General features: G+C 45.1%; 3 protein-coding genes and 1 pseudogene across 3 annotated transcripts; 3 read left to right on the top strand and 1 right to left on the bottom strand.

Annotated features, from left to right (window-relative positions):
- Nucleotides 1-1,427: 1,427 nt before the first annotated feature.
- Nucleotides 1,428-3,031, bottom strand: LOC116932468 (annotated as a pseudogene).
- Nucleotides 3,032-15,359: 12,328 nt separating this feature from the next.
- LOC116932469 (homeotic protein female sterile-like) lies at nt 15,360-16,828 on the top strand. The gene is made up of 2 exons (XM_032940243.2): nt 15,360-16,079; nt 16,142-16,828. The coding sequence occupies exons 1-2, from the start codon at nt 15,360-15,362 to the stop codon at nt 16,826-16,828; spliced, it is 1,407 nt and encodes a 468-aa protein (XP_032796134.2).
- Nucleotides 16,829-17,804: 976 nt separating this feature from the next.
- LOC116932470 (uncharacterized protein K02A2.6-like) lies at nt 17,805-19,351 on the top strand. Its single transcript, XM_032940244.2, has 2 exons — nt 17,805-19,247; nt 19,316-19,351. Exons 1-2 carry the CDS (start codon nt 17,805-17,807, stop codon nt 19,349-19,351), a joined length of 1,479 nt encoding a protein of 492 aa, XP_032796135.2.
- Nucleotide 19,352: 1 nt separating this feature from the next.
- On the top strand, nt 19,353-19,850 carry LOC116932471. Its single transcript, XM_032940245.2, has one exon. The coding sequence runs from the start codon at nt 19,353-19,355 to the stop codon at nt 19,848-19,850; it is 498 nt and encodes a 165-aa protein (XP_032796136.2).
- The last annotated feature ends 2,615 nt before the right edge of the window (nt 19,851-22,465 follow it).

The raw sequence follows: 22,465 nt of genomic DNA, 5'->3' as shown, positions 1-22,465 counted from the left end.
GGAACTGAGGAACAGGTTGCCTTCGAGAAATTGCGCAATTCACTAGTAACTCCCCTAGTTCTCGCATATCCAAATTTTAACGAAAAATTTTGCTTTTTACTGATGCGTGTGAGTATGGAATTGGAGCGGTATTAAATGCAAGATGGGAAAGAACATCCAATAGCCTATTCCAGTAGACCGTTAACAAAAGCCGAAATGAAGTACGGTACCACAGAAAAAGAAGCATTAGCTGTAGTTGATGCGATTAAATACTTCCGCCATTACTTATTAGATAAACCTTTTGAAATCATTAGTGACCATCGACCTTTGCAATGGCTTAAAAATCAGAAAGATAATAATGGTAGGTTAGGTAGATGGGCTATATTATTAGCTGCAACGAATTATGAGTTGAAATATAGGCCTGGACGTATTCATCAGAATGCAGATTGTTTATCCCGTTCAAAAGTAGCTAGTATTCAACCAGTACCAAATAATATTGTAATAGTTTCTGCGCGTGACTGCAGAGACTATCAACAAAAAATAGTCGAATTTGAAATTGTTTATTTACCGCATTGTCGTTTCAGGAACGTCGTGAGGAAGGAAGAAATACACTTTCAAATGATGGTACGAGACAAGGGTTCTAGTCTTAGTTTACCGAAGAGCAGAGCAACCCACTAGTTGAGGGAAGAATTGTCTGTCTCACAATCTCCTTGTTTCTTCTTTTTTAGTCCTATTTGTTACATTTCGGGCTTCTTCTGGCTAAGCGTCACTTTCCTAGAGATCAGGTGAAGCGTTTATCTAGCGGTCAACTCAAAAGAAAGCGGTATATGGTCTACTCTTGGCCTTGCCCTAGTTACAAGTAAGGGTAAATATTCTAGACTAGGGTGATGGGCTTCTGATTAGAGGTCACGAGTAGAAAGTCTTTCTCAAGTTAAACTCCCTGCATTGCTTTGTGACAATAACAAGGGTTACCCTGAGAAAGTTGAACTCTCAAGGTTCTCTGCAATCTGAGACATCGAATCTTTTCATCATAACCCCCCTCCTCTTTTGTTGCATCCCGCAACAATCGGTCCCAGCTTCTGCATTTTATTTTCATCAAATGATATGTGAATCCTAGGCTGATGACACGGGTATGACGTTACAGTTTATATAACATTATTACAGTGCTATGTATATATATATATATAATATATAAATATTAGTTTTATTTTTCTTCAGGGGGCTGTGTATGCGTTTGATTTCTTTTGCATTCCGACTCGTATCTTCCTTCGAAGACCCAATTCTACTTAGGAGACGAAAAATGGAACATGGTTTGAAATATGTAGACAAATCCGACCCCAGAAATTATACTGTTAAGTCTAGAGTGTTAAGAAAAGTACAGAAATTGGAGTATAACGGTTATAGGAAAACAGTGGCGAAATTATTGCATTAGAAATCAATTATCTCAATTATGTGGAAGGATTGATACGATTTTCTTGGAGGAATGATTCAGCTTCTGGTTGATTAGGGCGTTGGCGGTTTCACTGCTTCTTCTTTCTGCGTGGAGGCTCTGCTGATCGTTCTGAGACTGTGGATTGGGTCAAATATGAAGTGGTAGGAGGCATTTTGATTTGGATAGGTGACAGTGTGGCTGTTGCAGTAATGGCTGGTGGTGTTTTGCTGAAGCAGTTGAGTTTGAATATTTTTTACATGATTGGGAATGCTTTGAGTAGGATGGATCCGATAGCACAAAATCTTACAGCGAATACTGAAATCATCCCAAAGCCTGAAATGGCTCCAAAATTTTTTATCCATCCTCCCATTTTTGCTACGAAATCTACGTTAGGGGAATCGCTATGGTGAATTAGGACATTGGAAGTGAGAAGTTCTTTTGTGTTGTCCTCTGAGTGATGTTCGTGAATGGTGGCGAGGATGTAAGCCATTACCGACGCATGACTCAAAGGGCTATTTTGGAAACTGGGTGCATTTGTAGGAGGGTTGCTAAAGTATTGTCGGCTTCAAATTTCTCTGTTTCAATTAGTTTTCTACCTTGAACTTGGATATTGGCAAACACCGGAATCCATTCCCCATTTTTGTTGGCGTGAGTTTTCCCGTTAAAATTTACGAAAGTTGAATTCCAGTAGCAGTCGGTGAAGGGCACGAGTTCCCAACCTTCGACTGCTATTGTAAAATTGAGATAACGTGGTTTAGGACCACATTTTGTAAATTCTGTGTGAAAAGTTACATTTTGTTCCCTACATTGCAAGACTGAAGCTTGGGCACCGTTGGCTACTAATTCTGAACATCTTGGGAGTTGCATGTGAGTGGCTGCTAACCAGCCGTTGTACTGAGTGCTTACGATTACACAGTGATGATTCATTTTCCTGTTTTCACATTGCAATCGACGAATTTCTCTTGCGAGTCTATTATCGTAGTCCAAGACCATGGTCCTGGTATACTGAACATGGGCTGCTGCTTCTATTTCCGCTTTAAAAGTAGAGGAAACTTGTTTGACCTGCACATTTGTAGTATTTCCGCTTGTTTTTTTCTCGTTCCCTATCGTCTCATTTAAATCCATTTCCTCGAACTCTCCTGTTGGGGGTGCCATGTTAATTGCAATTGAAATTTTTTCCATTCCCGGTTCACTTTGCAACTGTCGTTTTCCGTAGTACGCCAGCATGGTTGTGTTGATGAGAAAATCCGTCTGGCTTTGTTTGTCTTGTAAACGTTTGATCTCGGCATCATTGGTTTTGTAAAGTAATCCTTCTTCCCCGCTTCTTACTAACTTAAGCTCAAAGTCTTTCTTTTCTTTATACGAATTGTCCCAGATCAGTGTGATGAAATTAACAGTTGCCGTTCCGTTCAAGCTGCCCAAAAGTGTTCCTAACTAGGAATAAATTGTGCAATTGTCGCATTCGGTTTCTAAAGCTACTTCTTCAATTTTACAGTTCTGCATCGTCTGAGTTGTCGTTCTCATCCACAATGGCTGTATGTTAGGATATAAGTCGTAAGTAAATTTGCGTAGTCCCGCTGGATTATTCACCAGATTTCCATATTTCCTGAATTCTTTCATTTGGTGGCAAATTTCTGGAGTAGCCTTTACTGGCCATTTTCTTTGGCCATGTGGGTGCCACCCAAAGAAATCTGTGTTTACTGAACGATGAGCAAACCAAATGCTACACATATATTCCGGGAATCGCTTATTTTCTGGTACATGGTACAAGAGGGTATATATAACAGCTTTTGGAGGGGATGGATCTTCTATAATCTGGCAATTTTCGTCGCCAAAATTCAAGAATCCTTTCATCTTTGCCTGGCTACAGTCGCATATCGTGGCGTTCATCGCCCATACTGTTTGTAGACAGGTGAAGAGTACTATAAAAAATAACTTTTGTAGTCTTCTGTGTGAGACTCTGACTGACTGTATTAGCTCTGTCTGTGGGCTATCAACCCTCCCTGTAGACTCACTGATAGGTGGCTACGTCTGGCGAGTGATAGCGTCACTAAGTAAACCTTACAACATCTCCCCTCCTTTACACATACACTAGGAGAAGGAGCAAAATGATTCACGACATGATTGGGTATGAAAGAAAAGATAATAGGTAATGATGATATGATGATAAGATGATAAGGTATGAGACGACATGACACAAATATGAGAAGCAACACAGGACAGGGATAGGGAAGCATTTAGCAACTACAAGAAATTGAAATTGAAATTGAAGAAATGGACCACTTCTTACTCGCCGTGACAACGGGAACACTGACAACAGGAAAGTTCCATCTTTACTTTTGAGCGCTGCCCCTATGAATTCGAAATCTCATGCCAGAGAGAGTTGTGCCAAACGGCTCTACGCTAGGCCACACAGGAGAAACAGTAGGCAATGGATTAACAGAAGAGGGATTCAAAACAGGGGAATTTGAGGTGGAAACAAGCGAACGGGGGAGATGGAAAAACGAGCCGGGCAAGGATAGCGCTGTAGCAAAGGGGTGGCCGGAGCAGTTTGGGCCGCCGGTGCTGGCGTTCGAACAGGAGTAGGCACCGCCGCTAACACAGGAACCTGCACCTCCAGAGCTGGATTAGACATCGTGGCCTCCCGGGATGGCTGCGAGAAACGAGACCCATGTGGGACGGATGGCTGGACCATCTTGCCAGACACAGCCTGATGCGGAAGAGACACAGCTCCATTGTCAACGTTGATCGCCCATCGAGTCCGCCGGAAGAGTCGAGCATCATCCAGGCGAACGAGATATGACTGCGGCTCCGGGCAGACATAGTGAATTACTCCGTGGAGCCACCGACCTTTTACCAAAGCCCGTACAAGTTGCCCAACGATAAGGGCAGAGGCCCTTGTACTAGGTGGATGAGGTTGAGAGAAGGCTGCTTGACTTTGCCGGGCAGAAAGTTCCTTTCGGACGACGGCAGAGGGAACAAACTTCAGACAGCTCAACCGGAACAAACGGAAGATTACCGCGTAGATTACGTCCTTGCAGCAAAATGGACGGCGCCGGAAGCGTTGAGGACACCGGAGTCGAGCGAACAGCTGCTAGTGACTCCCACAGAGACTTTCCGTCCTCGAACATTTTAAGCAGTGTGCGTTTGGCCGTTTGTATGTGTCGTTCCGCTAAACCATTGGACTGGGCAAATTCTGGGCTTGACGTGACTTGCTTTACTCCCATTACACAACAAAACTCTCGAAACTCGGCGCTGCAGAACTGGGTACCGTTGTCCGACTCGAGCTCTTCCGGTCGACCAAAGTCACAGAAGAATCTGGACATCTCATTAATGATTGCCGACGACGTGGTGGACTTCAGTGGAACTACACACGGCCACTTGCTGTAAGCATCTACAAGAAGTAGATAATTCACTTGCGAGAACTAAAAAAAGTCCGTTGAAACTAGCTGGAAGGCATGATCCGGCAACCGGACCGGGTACAGAGGTAGCTTTGGGTTCCTATGGCGATGCTCTTGGCAGATAGCACAGCTTGCCACAGCGTTTCGGACTTGTTCTTCCCACCCGGGCTAATAGACCGCTTACCGTGCTCGCAGTACACACTTAATCTCACCAAAATGGCCATCATGGATGCCCTCCAATGCTTCCTTGTGGAGTGCAAACGGAACAACAAGTCTAGTTCCCATCAGGATAACTCCACCCGCGGACGATAACTCGTGGCGCACTTGACAGTATGGCTTCACAGAAGGGGGACACTGATGTTTGTGTTCAGGCCAACCAGCCTCCATCACGGAACGAAGGAGACGCAGGGTCGGATCATTGTAAGTGGCCTCAGCATATCGACGACGAGTAGACTCTGCAGGCGCAATGCTGGCTATCACGTGATGGACCTGCTCCTCACAATCAGCCGTGACATCGTCGTCAAACAGACGTGGTGAAGGAGCTCGACTAAGTGTGTCAGCGATGAAAAGCTCCTTTCTAGGCTTGTAAACAACCTGAAAGTCGAACCGCTGAAGTTGGAGGCGCATCCGTTGGATCCGAGGGGAACAAGCTGCAATCGGCTTATCCAGCTGCCCCACCAGGGGTTTATGATCTGATTCCACCACGACGTGTTGGCCATATACATACTGACGGAAGCGCATTAATCCAAACTGTATCGCCAGCAGTTCTTTCTCGATTTGACAATAGCGTCGTTGGATGGCTGTCAGGGTGGTGGACGAAAACGCTATCGGCTGACCCTCTTGTATCAACACTGCCCCAAGTCCAACAGGACAGGCGTCCTCTGACAATAAGACGGACTTGTTGACGTCAAATAAACGGAGCACCGGCAACGAAGACAGTACCGTCTTCAGGGTTTTCATGGTCTGCCTTTGTTGTTCATCCCAACTCCAAGCCGCATCCTTTTTCAGAATATCCCGAAAAGGACGTGTTAAAGTGGCCAGGTCTTTGCAGAATTTATCAAGATAAGTTACCATTCCTAAGAGGGGTTGCAAGCTTTGTTTGTCCGTTGGGTCTGGCATGTTCACGATGGCTTTAACTTTCTCGGGATCTGGACGAAGACTCCCGTGACCAATGACATGTCCTAGCCAAGGTAACTGCTGCAAGAAGAAACGACACTTTTTAAACTGGAGTTTCAAATTATGCTCCCGGCACCTCACAAATACCTGTCTCAAGTTTAATTCGAGTTCTGCAATAGATTCTCCGGTCACCAGGAAGTCATCAAAGTAGATGATAACGCCGGATAAATCACCAAAAAGGTCAGACATGACCTGCAGGTACACCTCCGGTGCTGACTTCAGGCCAAACGGTAGACGAAGATAACGGAAACGGCCCTTGGGAGTAGCCATAGTGCACAGGTATGATGCCTCATCTGTAAGAGGTATTTCATAGAATCCAGAGGCTGCATCCAAACTGCAAAAGTACTTTGTTCGCCCAATTTTTCCAAAAAGCTGCTCCACCGTTGGTACCGAAAAGTGTTGACGTTGAATTGCCTTGTTTAACTCCGAAGGATCCAAGCATATCCTCACGTCCCCGTCTGGCTTCCCAACCACCATCATTCGACTCACCCACTCAGTCGGTTCAACCACAGGAGCAATGATTCCGTCTGATACCATCTGATCCAATTTTTTGTACACTTTTTCTTCTAGTCTAAAAGGTAGACGACCAGCTGCACACACCACCGGATTCACACAGTTGGCACCTTTAGCTAGTTTGATGTCGTGTTGGAGCGGTCGTTTGCCATTGCCTTCAAACACATCTATGAATTCTTTTACAATGGCTGGCAGGACTACAGGACTATCCATCGTCACGGCATCAATCCTTTTGATGAGTTTCAGTTCCTTACAAGTCGGAAGGCCTAGAATGGGCAACTGTCCAGGTTCATCCACCACTACGAATTTAACCGGAAATGACACGCCCCGATGGGCCACAGACCCCATAAACACACCCATCACTTTCAGATATCCTCCTTTTGCGCCATAATTTCGCACACGAGGTCCAGGTATGAGTTTAGCTGACACATGAATCAGGCGAACTGCTTCTAAGGGCAGTACATTGCATGTGGCTCCTGAATCAAGTTTGAAACGGACTGGAACACTGCCGTTAACCGGAAGATCTTCATGCCACTCCTCGCCTTCTTCAGAGCTCTTTAACTCGTGAGTGACGTATTCTTCATCAAGATATCGTATTTCTTCTTGAGGCATTTCCCCCTCTAACTCCATTGAATGAAGGCGCTGTTGCATGTACGTTCCTTTTTGTGCTGGCCTCTGTCTGGTATCCGCCTGAGGCTGTGCAGGACTCGGTGCCATCTGACGAGCGTTGTGAGAATTATGTTGGGACTGCTGAGTCCCGGGCTGGGTACACCATCTGGCGAAATGGCCGGACTTTCCGCATTTGAAACATGTGACATTTCTTGCTGCACACGCACCTTTTCCATGCTGACGACCACAGTTTTGACATGAGCCGGTACCACCTTGACGTTGCACACCTGACGCATTTTGACGCTGTTGAGGGCGATCTTCACTCGGCTTGTCCTTTACAACGTGGACGGACTCTTGCCGTTACAAAATTTGACTGAGTTGAATAGCGGAAGATTCGCACGCCCGAACAATTGTGCAGGCACTGGCCAAGGATAAGCCGGCTTCATACAATGATTTTTCACGGATGTGATCACTCGCAACACCCAAAACAATTTGATCCCGTAGGATAGAGTTCACAACAGCATCTGTTCCATAGTTACATGACTTTACCATGCTTCGCAACTCAACGAGCCACGTATCAAACGGCTCACCAGGCTGTTGAATCCGTTTGTTAAAGCGAAAGCGATCGAAGACCTCACTTTTAAGCGGTGCTAAATAGTCTGAAAAATGATAGAGCACCGGCTCTATTTTCTTGGCATCGGCAGCAGCAGCAAACACAAAAGTTTCGTAAATTTTAACACCTTCTCTGCCCAACAGAGATAGTAACACACCCACAAGAACATCCTCATCTTTTTCGCCTTTTCTAGTGGCGAGGATATACCACTCAAACTGTTTCCGCCACTGAGCCCATTCCACAGCTAGGTTTGAGGCTAAAAAGTTAAAAGGGTCGGGAAATTTTAATGCAGATGCCATCGTCACACACACAACAACGTTCAGTTAAAAGAAGAAAGTAATTCAACGACGGATGGTTCTGATACACACAGCTACAAACGAAAGACCACTTGGGAAAACTGGTTAGTGCGAGAGACGAACAGTACTTCTGACACCACGTTGTAGTCTTCTGTGTGAGACTCTGACTGACTGTATTACCTCTGTCTGTTGGCTATCAACCCTCCCTGTAGACTCACTGATAGGTGGCTACAGTACCCACCCAAATTATTGTGCACTTTTTCGTTTTTCGTCCCTTTTTACATGGCCTCTTATGGCACTACGTCCCCCCCTTTTTTTTAACTTTGCGGGTCAGGCTTAAAAGATAAGAAAATAAAAAAAAATCAGCATGCTCATCGATGAGTTTGCTATTATTTGATGTGTGGCGCATCTATGAGCGTGTTATATCCTGAACGGTATATGTGCGTTCAGGTGCACAAAATTTCCCCCTTTTCCCAGTGTCGCGCCGCCATTACTTTTGTTAGTGTACCCCCCAAAAATGTCCCTTTTTTCTTTCGTGCATATCTTTGAGACAAAAAGTAGCACGAAATTGTAATTTTTTCCCTCGTTACAATAATAAGCTCAAGTTTATTCTTGTATAATCAAATTATTTTTTACCCTACTTTTATTCCCTAAATTTTGTTGTTTTCTCTGACCCAAATTTTTTTTTCCCTTTCCATAGAAAACGTATTAAAGTATAACGACTATAGCTGTATTTTTCGACCACTGGTGGCGCATGTTGCATGTCCCACCAGGCTACTAATACTCCTGAAGCTAGTCATTTCAGTCTCATAGAGGAAATGTGTGCTGCCTGTCAGTAGCTAATTGTTTACATTTTCAAAAGGTAAGTTTTTGATTGTTTATAAAGGAAGAATACAGTGTTACGTTTTGAAACATCGTTATTTAATTTGTGAAAAGTGAAGTAGTGTGACATAGTTAATTCTAATAACTTAAAGTTAACAAACTTAGTTTTCGTTCAGTAAGTTGTAATACTAATTTTTGTATTTTCAGGTTACAATCACAACAACATTGTTGTTGTATATAGAAATATAAAAAGAAAATTGCCCTTCTTAGGGCAAAAAATATTTTAAAGAAAAGACATCAAGATCTGGTCACTTTATAAAAACCTCCTTTTCAACACGTCTAAAATTTCTTATCACTTATTAGTATTACTATTATTAACAACTCATCGATAATGAAAAATTTGATTCTTGTAGATACAGAACCAAACATTGTATTGATTAGTAAAACAAATACAAGGCTTAAGCTTGGTTAGCTGTTGGTGTGCGAATCATGTTATTCTATCCAGCCACTATCACATTTCACAACTTCTATGGCATGCGAATGAATTCATCAATATTTTGTATGGCCTCCTTTTGCATTAATGACAGCCTGACACCTACGCTGCATTGAATGGACATATTGTTGTAGTACACTTTGGTCTATTTCTCCCCAGTACTTGGCAAGTTTTCCCCATGCATCAGTTACACTTTCGGGGGGTGTTTTCCTCAATGTGCGATCCAAATGATCCCATAGTTGCTCTATTGGGTTAAGGTCTGGGCTTTGGGGTGGCCAATATATTAGAACAAGATTTCCTTGAAAAAAGAAAACACATCAAATTTAGTGTAAGAAACAATTACTTACTGGTTACTTCAAAATTCTTACCTTTCTTTTCCTGGTTATCAAGGTACTTCTTATTAATTCTTGCAGTATGCTTAGGATCGTTATCCTGTTCAAAGTAAAATGCAGTACCCAATAACTGTTTTCCACCTGGGATAGCTTTTCTTGAAAGAATAGAGTGATAGTGCTCTTTTCGCATAATCCCCTCTATTTTAACCAGCGGAAGTACTCCAGAAGAACACATTGCCCCCCACACCATTACACTTCCTCCGCCGTGTTTAACAGTCGGAGCAATGCATTCCATTCGCGTGCGTTCATCTTTTCCACGACGAACATAGACTCGGTGTTTGTTGCCAAAGATTTCAAATTTGCCCTCATCTGACCACAGAACGCGATCCCACTGAGCGGTGGTCCAGTTAATGTGGTCAACAGCAAACTGATATCTTTTCTCAATATTTTGTTTTCGAAGTAATGGTTTTTTTAAGGCGACGCGACCATTCAATTTATTTCTAAGAAGTGATCGACGGATTGAAGAATGACGAAAAATATGTTGACTTCCGACGTTGAACTCGGAAGTTATTTCGGGAAGTGTTTTCCGTCGATTGCGCTTTGAAAGTAATTTGATGAAGCGGTCATCTGCAGGGGATAGCAAACGTGGTCTCCCTACTTCGTTTTTGTCATTTTCTTTTTTTTTAAGTTCCGCAAGATGTAATATACTGAATTAAAATGACATTTGACTAATTTTGCTATTTGTCGCGCTGAATATCTTTTGGAATACTCAATGATAGCTTCACGAGTATTCTTAGAAATACGAGGAGCCATTACCAGATTGTTTGACTTCCAATACCAAACTAAATAGTACATATTTCCTCTTCACACTAAAATTCCCTTGGGTCATTTGCCATTGTGAGAAGCTTAACCCATCTCCATTCTCACGATGACAAGGGATGAAGGTATGGAAAACGGATGCTTTTAATTGGTTGTCAATTTTGCTGCATCCCATCGAAAAGAAAAGATTTGCACGATCGTAGGAATTTTCTCATTGTTGTACCAGCCCAGCTTCACGAGAGACCTCCAAGTTTTGTTGTCAAAAATGTTACGAAGGGAACTAAATAAGGAAGGAAAACAGTCGAGACTACAACTTGCTATAAAATATGGTTTGATGCCGTTTTCTTATTGGGAGTCTGTATGTTTCTCAGACGAGGCAAGGTTTCGGTAAGCATAAATATTAAAAATTATATAGAATTCTAGGACTTATTTTTGTTTTGTAAGCAGTTTTGACAAAAACGGATATGTTACCTTGCACGAAGGCAGTGAACGATTGAAAATCTTGAATTCTGTCCCTGTTTGGGCATCATTGGGCTTAAGCGTTCCAAACGGTATTAAAAAAAATTGATGGAAGAATTGACACCAATAACTACATCGGATTCCTGAAGACCGATGTTTACCCTTCAGCACTTGAAAAATTCTCAAAAGAATCGCCAATGTTACTTATTCACGACCATTATCCTGTGCATAAGGCAATGGCTGTAAAAAATTGGTTTCAAAACAAGTCAAATCTTGCAGTTTTGTCTGATTGGCCAAGAAATTTTGGTGATGTAATGCCTCTCGAGAATGTTTGGAAAATTATTGTTGAAAAAGTTAATGAATCACCCGTAACAATATCATCAACATCTCAATTGTGGAGTGAATTGTTTAGTATGTGGTACAATGTTGTTGATAAACAATTTGTCGAACAAATAATTAATACCGTTCCACAAAAACTTGAAGAAGTTGTGAAATGTGATGGTGGCTGGATAGAATAACATGATTCGCACACCAACAGCTAACCAAGCTTAAGCCTTGTATTTGTTTTGCTAATCAATACAATGTCTGGTTCTGTATCTACAAGAAAAAAAATTTTCATTATCGATGAGTTGTTCATAATAGTAATACTAATAAGTGATAAGAAATTTTAGACGTGTTGAAAGGGAGGTTTTTATAAAGTGACCAGATCTTGATGTTTTTTCTTTAAAATATTTTTTGCCCTAAGAAGGGCAATTTTCTTTTTATATTTCTATATACAACAACAATGTTGTTGTGATTGTAACCTGAAAATACAAAAATTAGTATTACAACTTACTGAACGAAAACTAAGTTTGCTAACTTTAAGTTATTAGAATTAACTATGTCACACTACTTCACTTTTCACAAATTAAATAACGATGTTTCAAAACGTAACACTGTATTCTTCTTTTATAAACAATCAAAAACTTACCTTTCGAAAATGTAAACAATTAGCTACTGACAGGCAGCACACATTTCCTCTATGAGACTGAAATGACTAGCTTCAGGAGTATTAGTAGCCTGGTGGGACATGCAACATGCGCCACCAGTGGTCGAAAAATACAGCTATAGTCGTTCTACTTTAATACGTTTTCTATGGAAAGGGAAAAAAAATTTGGGTCATAGAAAACAACAAAATTTAGTGGAATAAAAGTAGAGTAAAAAATAATTTGATTATACAAGAATAAACTTGAGCTTATTCTTGTAACGAGGGAAAAAATTACAATTTCGTGCTACTTTTTGTCTCAAAGATATGCACGAAAGAAAAAAGGGACATTTTTGGGGGGTACACTAACAAAAGTAATGGCGGCGCGACACTGGGAAAAGGGGGAAATTTTGTGCACCTGAACGCACATATACCGTTCAGGATATAACACGCTCATAGATGCGCCACACATCAAATAATAGCAAACTCATCGATGAGCATGCTGATTTTTTTTTATTTTCTTATCTTTTAAGCCTAACCCGCAAAGTTAAAAAAAAGGGGGGGACGTAGTGCCATAAGAGGCCATGTAAAAAGGGACGAAAAACGAAAAAGTGCACAATAATTTGGGTGGGTACTGTACGTCTGGCGAGTGATAGCGTCACTAAGTAAACCTTACAACAATAACTAAGGATAGAGAGAAAGAAAAAAATTACGAACTGGTTGTGGTATGAGTTAAAAAGTTATCGTAAACACATTTTTCAAAGCTAATCGCTTACGCTACGTTCGTTGTTCACGAATGTATGTGGCGTGTCCAAATAATAAACACAGAATAATTTTGTTTTCATCACAGGACTGGATTTCTACTCCTAGTGAGTCGAGGCTCCGTCGTACCTTCAAGCGCAAAATTCGATTTTTCGGATTTTCTGAAAAGCTTCCGCATGATTCGTCCGATTTGAGCGAAATTTGTCACGCTGCGTTCGTTGTTCACGAAACCAGCAATGGTGTGCGAAATAATAGCACAAATGATTTAAATTATTATTATATATATTTTTTTAAGGCTGGTTTTTCTACTCCTAGTGAGTAGAAGCTTAACTGTCCTTTTTAGGCGCTTTTTTCAATTTTTTGGAATTTCTAAAAAACTCCCGCACGCTTCATCCCATTTGAACGAAATTTGTCACACTGCGTTCGTTGTTCACGAAACCAGCAATGTTTTGCGAAAAAATAAATCATTTTTAACAAGGGTAATTTGGTCAATAGAGAACTGCAATTTTTCTAAAGGGGAATCCCCTTTTCACGGAAGTGGAATGTTATCTTTCAAAAATGTAATACGAAAGAGAACCCAGATGGGGGTTGGTGAGCGAGTCGGCAACCGAAATGAGAGGGCCTGAGTTCAATCCTTAGGGTAGTGGAATAAGTCAGAGGCATGCGCGGAACTTCCGAGAACTACAGAAACCGAAGCATTACGATTTTGTTGGTGGACAAGAACTAGCCACATCGGAATCGTTCTCGTCGATAGTTATGTCTTGCGGCGTTTCGAAGTCTGACTTTGAATACCTGTTCCCCGTGGACCCATCCCTTTTTGTTTTTCTCTTGCTTGTTTGGTTGTTTTTTCTTTGTTTTGTTTTTTATGCTCCCATATTAAAGTCTCTAAACTTTTCGGGAAGGCGGGTCGCGACTCGTGACCTTTTTCTCGCTGGGTACCGTTTGATTGCACTGGTTTCTCTATCTTTTTCTGTGCGTTACTAGCTTCTTAGTTCCTAATTTGTTCATAGTGGGCCCAGGTCTGGTTAGGAACTTGAATTTCTAAAAATAGGTTGCTGTAGCCAAGCATTCCTGGTTGTTGACCTGTTTCGGCGCTTGCCTCAATTAGGCCATCCTTTGTTTCGAAATCAAAATTTTCTTCCTCATCTTCGTCGGATTCTTCTTCTGGTTCTTCGTCCGACTTATCGTTAGACGATTCGCCATCCGGTCTAGTTACTCTAAATTCAATGGTTCTTAGATCTTCAAAGTCGACAAATTCTTCATCACGCCATACCATACATTCGGTTAACGCCTTTAACCGATTTACATGGGTTAGTTGGGTTCTCGCCCCATTGTAAGAACGTATTTCTACAGTTCCGTTCGAGTGGACTTTGGAAATTCTATATGGACGTTGACATCTTGGGTTGAGCTTTTTGCACGTGCCTAACTTAGTCACTATTACGTCTAGCAGTACTCTGTCTCCTAGTTCAAAGTTGTTCTCTTTTGCCCTTTTGTCATATTGAATTGTTTGTCTAACCCTGGCGTCTAACAAATTTTTTCTGGCCAGTGCAAAACCTTCTATTAGGCGTTTCATTGTCTGGCTTTTGTAATCCTGCGGAGTGATCAATTCCGCTTCCTTGATTAAAAATCTATCGACGACCATGTTCGGGTCTTTTGCCATTATTAAAAAATATGGACTCTCCATTGTGGAGGAGTGGACTGAATTCCTGTAAGCTGACGCCATTGGGCCCAATACCTCCTCCCAATGTTCATAACCATCATCTATGTATTTACGAATCATTTCTACCACGGTTTTATTGAAGCGCTCGGCCATACCGTTTGATTGGGGACGATAGGCTGTCGTAGTCTTGTGTTTTGTTTTCATTTCTTAACACAAACTGTTCAATAGCTTGGAGGTAAAATTTGAGCCTCTATCAGAATGATAATTTTTGGTGGGCCGTGATACAGTACAATCTTGTTCATTAAGGCCCGGCAAGTCGTTTCAGCCGTGAAAAGTATTAATCTTAATAATACCGCTAGTACCTGCGATTAAATACTGTTATGTCCCCGTCTACCCCGCTCGACGGTGGCGGCGCTGCGGGGCTTGGGAGCAGTAGGCAGTCTCTCTTGCACCTTTGTGTAAACCAGATCATTGTATCTTGTGTGGCTCATCTTCGAGAAATACAGTGGCGTTGCCTGACGGTAAGCACTCAGACATAACATGGCGCAGTTGCTAGCTCTAACCTACAGTTCTTAAAGCCCTCATTAACTAACTGAATGCTTAACGAGTCTTCGAGTGCCATCCATTTCTGTGTCCCTATTCCCCACGCCGTGTGTGGAGGACGCCATTTTTCTCACTTTCCATGCGGTTTACGGACGCAGCCATTTTGTTTTGCGGGGTCTCGTATAGCCCCTCTCATCTTCCAGACGGAACCTCTGACAAGTGAATACCGGTGAACTAGTGTAACAATCGTTGTCTGCCCAATTGAGGCTCTAACAGCAACCATTTCATCGCGTCGTGCCACCGTATTGCCATTTCGCGTTGAGCCCGGGCGAAGTGGTCCCTTGTCTAGCGTCGAGATCCGTGTGGCGACTCTGTGCCGCGGTTCAAACCATACAGTCACCGACTAGCGTAACTCTTCGGTCAAAGTGTTATGTTTATATGACCGACGCTGGCCCCATCCCTTATCCCCTACGTCCACGGTCCAAAATGGCGACACCAACAGCAGCGGACGCATTGGCAGCCGCAAACGCAGCCGCAAACGCAGCTGCCACAACCGCTACAACCGTTGGCAATCGTATTGACGCCGTGGAACTTCAACTGAACAATATTGCGACCCAACTCCAGGCCCTGATCTCGGCCGCAGCAGCGGCCGGTGGTGGCGTCGGTGGAGCAGACGGCGGCGGTGGTGGCGATGGTGGCGCCAGGGGTGGTGGTGGCGCTGGTGGTGGCGGCGGTGGCGGTGGTGGCGGGGGTCTCGGACCAGCTGGGCCGACCCATCCCGCACTGCCTCCTGCTCGACGTCGCATCGACCCGTCGGGACTGGAAAAACTCAACGGCGACGTTCAACTTCCGCAGCTGCGGACATGGCGGAATCGGTGGAACGACTTTCGCCAACTGAACCAGCTGTCATCGTATCCCCAAAACGAACAGACAGCGGCATTCCGCATGGCAGTCGATCCTTCCATGCAACAAGTGGTCGAGGTGGCACTGAATATCCCACCTACCACACCTCTTACGCCCGACGAAATTTTAGATCTAATCGCGGACTACATCCGGGCCAAGAGAAACATTGCGCTGGATCGGGTAGCCTTCGATGAGTGCCATCAGTCGACATCCGAATCTTTCGAAGATTTTTATATCCGGCTCCGACGTCTGGCAGACGCGGCCGACCTATGTGGAACCGCATCGCCACGCGGATCATGGCAGGTATTCGAGATACAAAAACGAAGAGAAAATGGCTGGCTCTCTCTCCATTTCCGTCGGCCCAGCAAGCAATCAACGTGTGCAGGAGCGAGGAAGTGGCGAGAATTAACGAGAAATCTCTGAGCAACCAATCGGCGGTTCATCACGTCCCCCAAGGCCAGCGCAGTAATTTGCCAACATCGTCGACGCCCTGTGGATCGTGCGGCCGGAACGCCCACCGACCAAACGAGACGTGCCCAGCAGTGGGGAAATTGTGCTATAATTGTGGTGGCTCCAATCATTTTTCACCACGTTGCCCTAAACCGCGGAAAAACGCCAGTTCAAATGGCGGTGGAAACGCTTCCAATGGCGACAACGGTACGGCTGGCAACGCCGCCAGTTCTCCAGGAGCCCGACCCCAGGGCAGAATCGGCCGGATTCTCGTCGGGTCTGTAAACGCCAGCCGACGATGGCGCCGCGCCCCTACTGTCTCATTACAGATCCTGGACACCCAGGGACGGCAGCTTACGACCATCGATGACGCGATACCCGACGGCGGTGCTGAGATTTCAGTCGGTGGGTTGGACACCCTCTCGCAGCTCGGTATGACGGAGGGGGACTTAACTTCTTCATCCTACGATCTGGTCATGGCGGATCGCTCGTCTCCCCTTCTCGTCGTCGGCCAGGTGGTGGCGAGGGCCATTTACGGCGACGTCACTGCCGAAATAACAATCGTCATTTGCCCGGAAATATCCGGCCTGCTTATCTCCTAGTATGACTGCATCGCCCTCGGCATTTTACCCGAGAACTATCCAATGCCAATTCGTCGTACTCAGTTCAAGTCAGTGTCAGATAGCGGAGCCTGTAGTGAGACGCCCATTATCGTCCCAACAGAATATCCGGACGACCCGTCGGACGAGCTGACAGAGAGCGTGAGAAAGGAGCTTGTGGCGGAATTCGCTAAGGTATTCGACCAATCTACGGGGTTGCGCTGCATGGACGGACCGGAAATGGTCATCAGCCTGAAAGACGACGCCGTTCCGTATTACGTCAACGGCGCCCGACCCATTGCATTCGCCGACCGACCAAAAGTGAAGCAGCAGCTGGACGAATTGCAGGACAAAGGCATCATCGAACCGGTCACGGAACCATCCGAGTGGGCGGCACCTTTAGTGGTGGCCAGGAAGCAGGATAATTCCATCCGCATATGTGTGGATCATACGAAACTCAACCAACATGTCCGCCGACCCACTTATCCGACGAGAACGCCTCGCGATGCTGTCGCGGAAATAGCCGGCGACGCCCAGTTCTTCAGGACCTTCGACGCCGCCAATGGATATTTTCAGATCCCGCTCCACCCCGATAGCCAACATCTGACGATCTTCATGACCCCTTGGGGCCACTACAAGTTTCTTCGGGCTTCCATGGGTCTATGCAGTTCGAGCGACGAGTACAATCGCCGCGCGGACGCTGCTTTCGCCTCAAGTTGCCCAGGTAGTTCGGGTGGTCGACGACATCCTTCGCTACGACTCCTCCTTTTCGGCCCATGTGGCGGGGGTACGCGCGGTCCTCACCGCCGCACAAAACGCCAGCATCACCTTGAATGAAAACAAATTCCATTTCGCGCGACGATCCGTGGAGTGGGTCGGGTTCCAGATCCAGCGCGGCGGTTTTGCCGTAGCCCCGGACAAACTTAAGGCTATTTCGGATTTTCCCCGACCGGCCAATATAACGGAGCTCCGCTCATTCATGGGGCTCGTAGAGCAATTAGCTGGATTTTCCACAGACGTGGCGGCCGCCAAGGGACCATTACGGCCATTGCTAAGTTCCCGAAATCCTTATGTGTGGACACCGGACCAAGAAAGTGCCTTCGTGGCGGTCAAAGCGGCGTTAACGGCGCCGCCGATACTGGCCCACTTCAACCCGGAACTCGACACAGCGCTCCAGGTGGACGCTCCCCGAAAAAATGGGATGGGGTATGCCCTCCTGCAACGCCACAACGAAGTATGGAAGCTTGTCGACGCCAATTCGCGATGGTGCACCGACACCGAGACCAGGTACGCGATAGTGGAGCTGGAACTCGCAGCTGTGGAGTGGGCCATGCGAAAATGCAAATTATATTTGCTGGGGCTCCCAACGTTCACCCTGATGATCGACCACCAGGCGCTAGTAACAATTCTGGACCGTTACACCTTGGACGCGGTCGAAAACCCGAAATTGCAACGCCTAAAGGAGCGGCTGACGCCTTTCGTCTTCACAACCGTGTGGAGGAAGGGGCGGGATCATGCGATTCCGGACGCATTATCACGCGCTCCAGTGAACGACCCTGGACCAGAGGTTGAGGCGGCCAATGATGACGTTCAAGCATTTGCTCGGACCATGACGCTGAGGCGGGTAGCAGCCATCACCGCCAAAAGCTCGGACGACGACGATCAATCAGAACCGTCGCTCGATTCACCGTCCGTACGCAGGGACATGGTGATCGACAGCCTACGCGAGGTAGCAGCAGCCGATGCAGCGTATTGGGAACTCATAGCCGCCGTCGAATCCGGATTCTCCGCTCGTCGTGACAGGACCGCCCCATCCGTGCGGCAATACTGGACGATCCGGCAGGAATTATCTGTGGACGACGGCCTGGTGCTCTTCGGAAAGCGCATCGTCATACCCCAACGCTCCCGCCGCGACATCCTCGCGAAACTTCACGTCGCCCACCAGGGGATCGTGAGAATGAAAAGACGAGCTCGTCAAACGATCTACTGGCCCGGCCTAAACAACGATATAATATCGATGGTCGAGCGCTGCCAGGCCTGCCAAGAACGGCTCCCGTCTCAACAACGGGAGCCCCTCCTCCGCGACGTCCTACCGGAGCGCGTCTTTGAGGAAGTAACGGCGGACCTGTTTGAATCCGGCCGCCTGCACGTGCTGGTTTATACCGACCGTCTATCGGGATGGCCGGTCATCCACCGTTGGCATCACGCCCCGACTGCACGCGAATTAATTCAGGCAGTAACCGGAAATTTTGTCGACCTTGGCGTCCCCACTCGATTCAGAAGCGACGGCGGCCCACAGTTCGCAGCAAACGCTTTTCAGAACGCGCTACGGAATTGGGGCGTGGAATGGCAGAATTCGTCGCCGTACTACGCCCAAAGCAATGGCCATGCCGAGGCCGCGGTGGACGCCATGAAACGCCTGGTGGAGAAAATCGCCCCTGCCGGGGATCTCAACTCCGACGAATTCCTCCAAGGCCTACTGGAATTCAGGAACACGCCAAGAGAAAACGGGATGTCCCCCGCTGAAATGGTCTTCGGCCGTCAACTCCGATCCATCCTCCCTGCTCACAAATCCTCGTTCGATCCCAGATGGCGGGAGATCATGGAAGCCCGCGATCGGCAGCTGGAGCTCGACGGAGCCGTGAAATGGATATATGACGAGCGGGCTCGCCCACTATCACCACTCCTCATCGGATCCCGGGTTCGTGTTCAAGACACGTCAACTCTACTATGGGACAAGGAAGGCGTCGTCGTGAACGTGGGCAAGTATCGTTCATATCGAGTCAAATTCGCCAGCGGGAGTGTGCTATGGCGGAATCGACGACATCTGCGGCCACTGATTACTGACAATGAACCGGCCCCGCCACCATCCGGCACCGCTTACAAGACGGACAACGACGGCGACATCGGCGACGATCCAGCCCCTGATCCAGACGCGGCTCATCAACAAGCGGTTCCACCGGCACCATCCATTCCACGACGAAGCGGGCGAATCCACAAACCGAATGTACGATTTACCGTTTAAGGCGCTTTCGCATTACCGCGTCGTTCATGTATTACTTATCAACACGTGTATACGTTATCTGAAATCTTGTATTTTTTTTGTGTCAAACGGATCATCTTTCATTGCGCGTACGTGCCTTCCGCTGCAGTACCGTGTCTGTTCCCTTCCGAACCCTGAAAATGTTTGTATTGTTGTTTTGTGTCAAGCGGCTCCATCCGTATATCTGTCGCCGCTTGGAAGGGAGTTGTTATGTCCCCGTCTACCCCGCTCGACGGTGGCGGCGCTGCGGGGCTTGGGAGCAGTAGGCAGTCTCTCTTGCACCTTTGTGTAAACCAGATCATTGTATCTTGTGTGGTTCATCTTCGAGAAATACAGTGGCGTTGCCTGACGGTAAGCACTCAGACATAACAAATACCTTTGTGAGTTTAACTTAGGCAGGTTCTATCACTGAATTTATTGAAACTGACTTTTGACACAAATAATGGCGTCTGCTTCTACACGGGGAAAAATTCTAACAACGGCTATTGCCGATATCGGCCACCAAGAAGGCTCTGATTGGCAGCGCCCCTGGCGGCCTACACAAAGTTTACAATTACAGCATACATTACAAATCGAAAATAATAGGCCGTCTGACGGGCCTTCCAAATTTAGAAACTCTCTCTTCAGGTGGACTTTGACAATCCGTAACAGGCCGTTTGGTTTGGCAACGCTACGACTTCTGCCCATTTTCAAAAAGCATCAGTCATACCCAATACATATTTATTTCCGTTCAAGGATTCGGGTTTGATTGGCCCTAGAAAATCCATGCCTATAACTTCAAAGGGAACCGTCGCTATTTCAAGAGGATTCAGAAAAGCTCTGGTTACCACTCGTCGTTGTAATGCACAAACTTCACACGATTTGCAATAATTTTTAATATCTTTTAACATATTCGGCCAATTCGGCTAACTCTAAAGTATGTGCGTAGAAACGCTAGATGTCCCGATAAAAGAGAATCATGGTATTCTTTAACTACGTGGTACTCTTTCTCAGTGAATAGGGGACAACAGTTTGTTCCTGTACATATTTTCTTCTTTTCTTTGAGGCAGAATAGAAATCCCTTCTCAGTACTCCACCGTCGATTCGAAAAGTTCCAATTTCTTTCACCCAATCAGGGTTCTCTAGTTCATCCATTTCTGATAGAATTCCTTCATTCAAATAATTTATTATTTTTGCGAACAATTCGTCTTTCTTCTTCTCTTCTATCAATTTCTTTGTAAAATCCGACCGTTCTTCGGTTGCTACAACGCAAATGCGAGAAAAAAAATCAGCGTTGCTGTGTTCTTTTCCAGGTTTGTACCTAATCTTGTATTTTGCTGCGGATAACGCAATCGACCATCGTCCCAACCAACTATTCTCATCCTTGTGAGATTCCAGCCATTGGAGTGGTCTGTGATTACTAACGATCTCGAACATTTCATCCTGAATGTAATGGCGATATCTTTTTATCCCATAAATGATTGCTAATGCTTCGCGCTCTATTGCTGAATAGTTACGCTCGGCATTGTTTAAATTTCGACTGGAATACGCAATGACTACCTTCCTGGTCATTCTGAATCTGGCAAAGGACCACTCCAATACCATAGTTACTGGCATCAGTGAAAATTTAAAATTCTTTGCTAAAATCAGGAATGCAACAATAGGCGGCGTTATGAGACATTCGCGGAGTGTCTCAAAGGCTTTTTAATCCGCTTCAACCCATTCAAAATTACTGCTTTTATTTTCTTCCTTACATGTTACTGGTACGTTCTGCTCTTTCTTGTTCACTCTGTTCTTTGTTTTTTTTTGTAAGCTCAATTGGCGGGTGGGCTATATCTGAATAATTTTCTATAAACCGTCTGTAATAAGATGCAAGTCCTAAGAATGATTGGATTTCTACTATTGTTTTCGGCCTTTCGTAATTTTTTAGCCGCTCAATTTTTTTCTGGATCATGGATGATTCCACTTGCTTAAATGACATGTCCCAAATACTGCACAGATTCACACATAAATTTACATTTTGAGAGGCCAAGTTTAAGATTTGCTTCTTTTAATAGATCAAAGATTTTCTCCAAGTTGAGAAGATGTTCCTCCTTGGTTTTCGAGAAAACTATAATATCATCTAGATAAACTAAACAGATTTCGCCAATCAATGAGCGTAACACGAAGTTCATTAAACGCTGGAATGTCCCCGGTGCATTCGTCAATTCGAATGCCAGCCGGTTCCACTCGTACAAATTATTATCAACTATAAAAGTAGTTTTTTCCTTTGAACTGTCATCCATTTCAATTTGCCAATAACCTGATGCTAAATCAAGTGTACTAAAGTACTGCTGTCCGTGAAGTAGGTCAAGAACGTCATCGATTCTTGGCAGCGGAAACAAGTCTTTTTTTAAAATCTGATTTAGTTTTCTGTAATATATGCACAATCTGATCCCCCGCTTTTCTTTTTTACTAAAACTACAGGTGCTGCACATGGAGACACGGATGGCTTCTTTATTCTATTGACTAATAACTCTTGCAAAATACTTTCTAATTCCTTTTTATTGTTGTTGTGAGTTCGATAGGGTCTTAATCGAATGGGTATTTGTCCTTCCGTGTTAATGTGATGTTTAACT

This window comes from Daphnia magna, linkage group LG10, assembly GCF_020631705.1.
Source record: "Daphnia magna isolate NIES linkage group LG10, ASM2063170v1.1, whole genome shotgun sequence".
Classification (NCBI taxonomy): Eukaryota; Metazoa; Arthropoda; class Branchiopoda; order Diplostraca; family Daphniidae; genus Daphnia; species Daphnia magna.
This window is presented reverse-complemented; position numbering and strand designations above follow the sequence as displayed.

Coding starts and splice junctions, on each gene's coding strand:
- LOC116932469 (XM_032940243.2), top strand. CDS start 15,360: ATGGCGACACCAACAGCAGCGGACGCATTGGCAGCCGCAAACGCAGCC. Junction 16,080..16,141: donor CGCCACGCGGATCATGGCAG/GTATTCGAGATA, acceptor CCGTCGGCCCAG/CAAGCAATCAACGTGTGCAG.
- LOC116932470 (XM_032940244.2), top strand. CDS start 17,805: ATGGGGCTCGTAGAGCAATTAGCTGGATTTTCCACAGACGTGGCGGCC. Junction 19,248..19,315: donor TGGACGCCATGAAACGCCTG/GTGGAGAAAATC, acceptor ACTGGAATTCAG/GAACACGCCAAGAGAAAACG.
- LOC116932471 (XM_032940245.2), top strand. CDS start 19,353: ATGGTCTTCGGCCGTCAACTCCGATCCATCCTCCCTGCTCACAAATCC.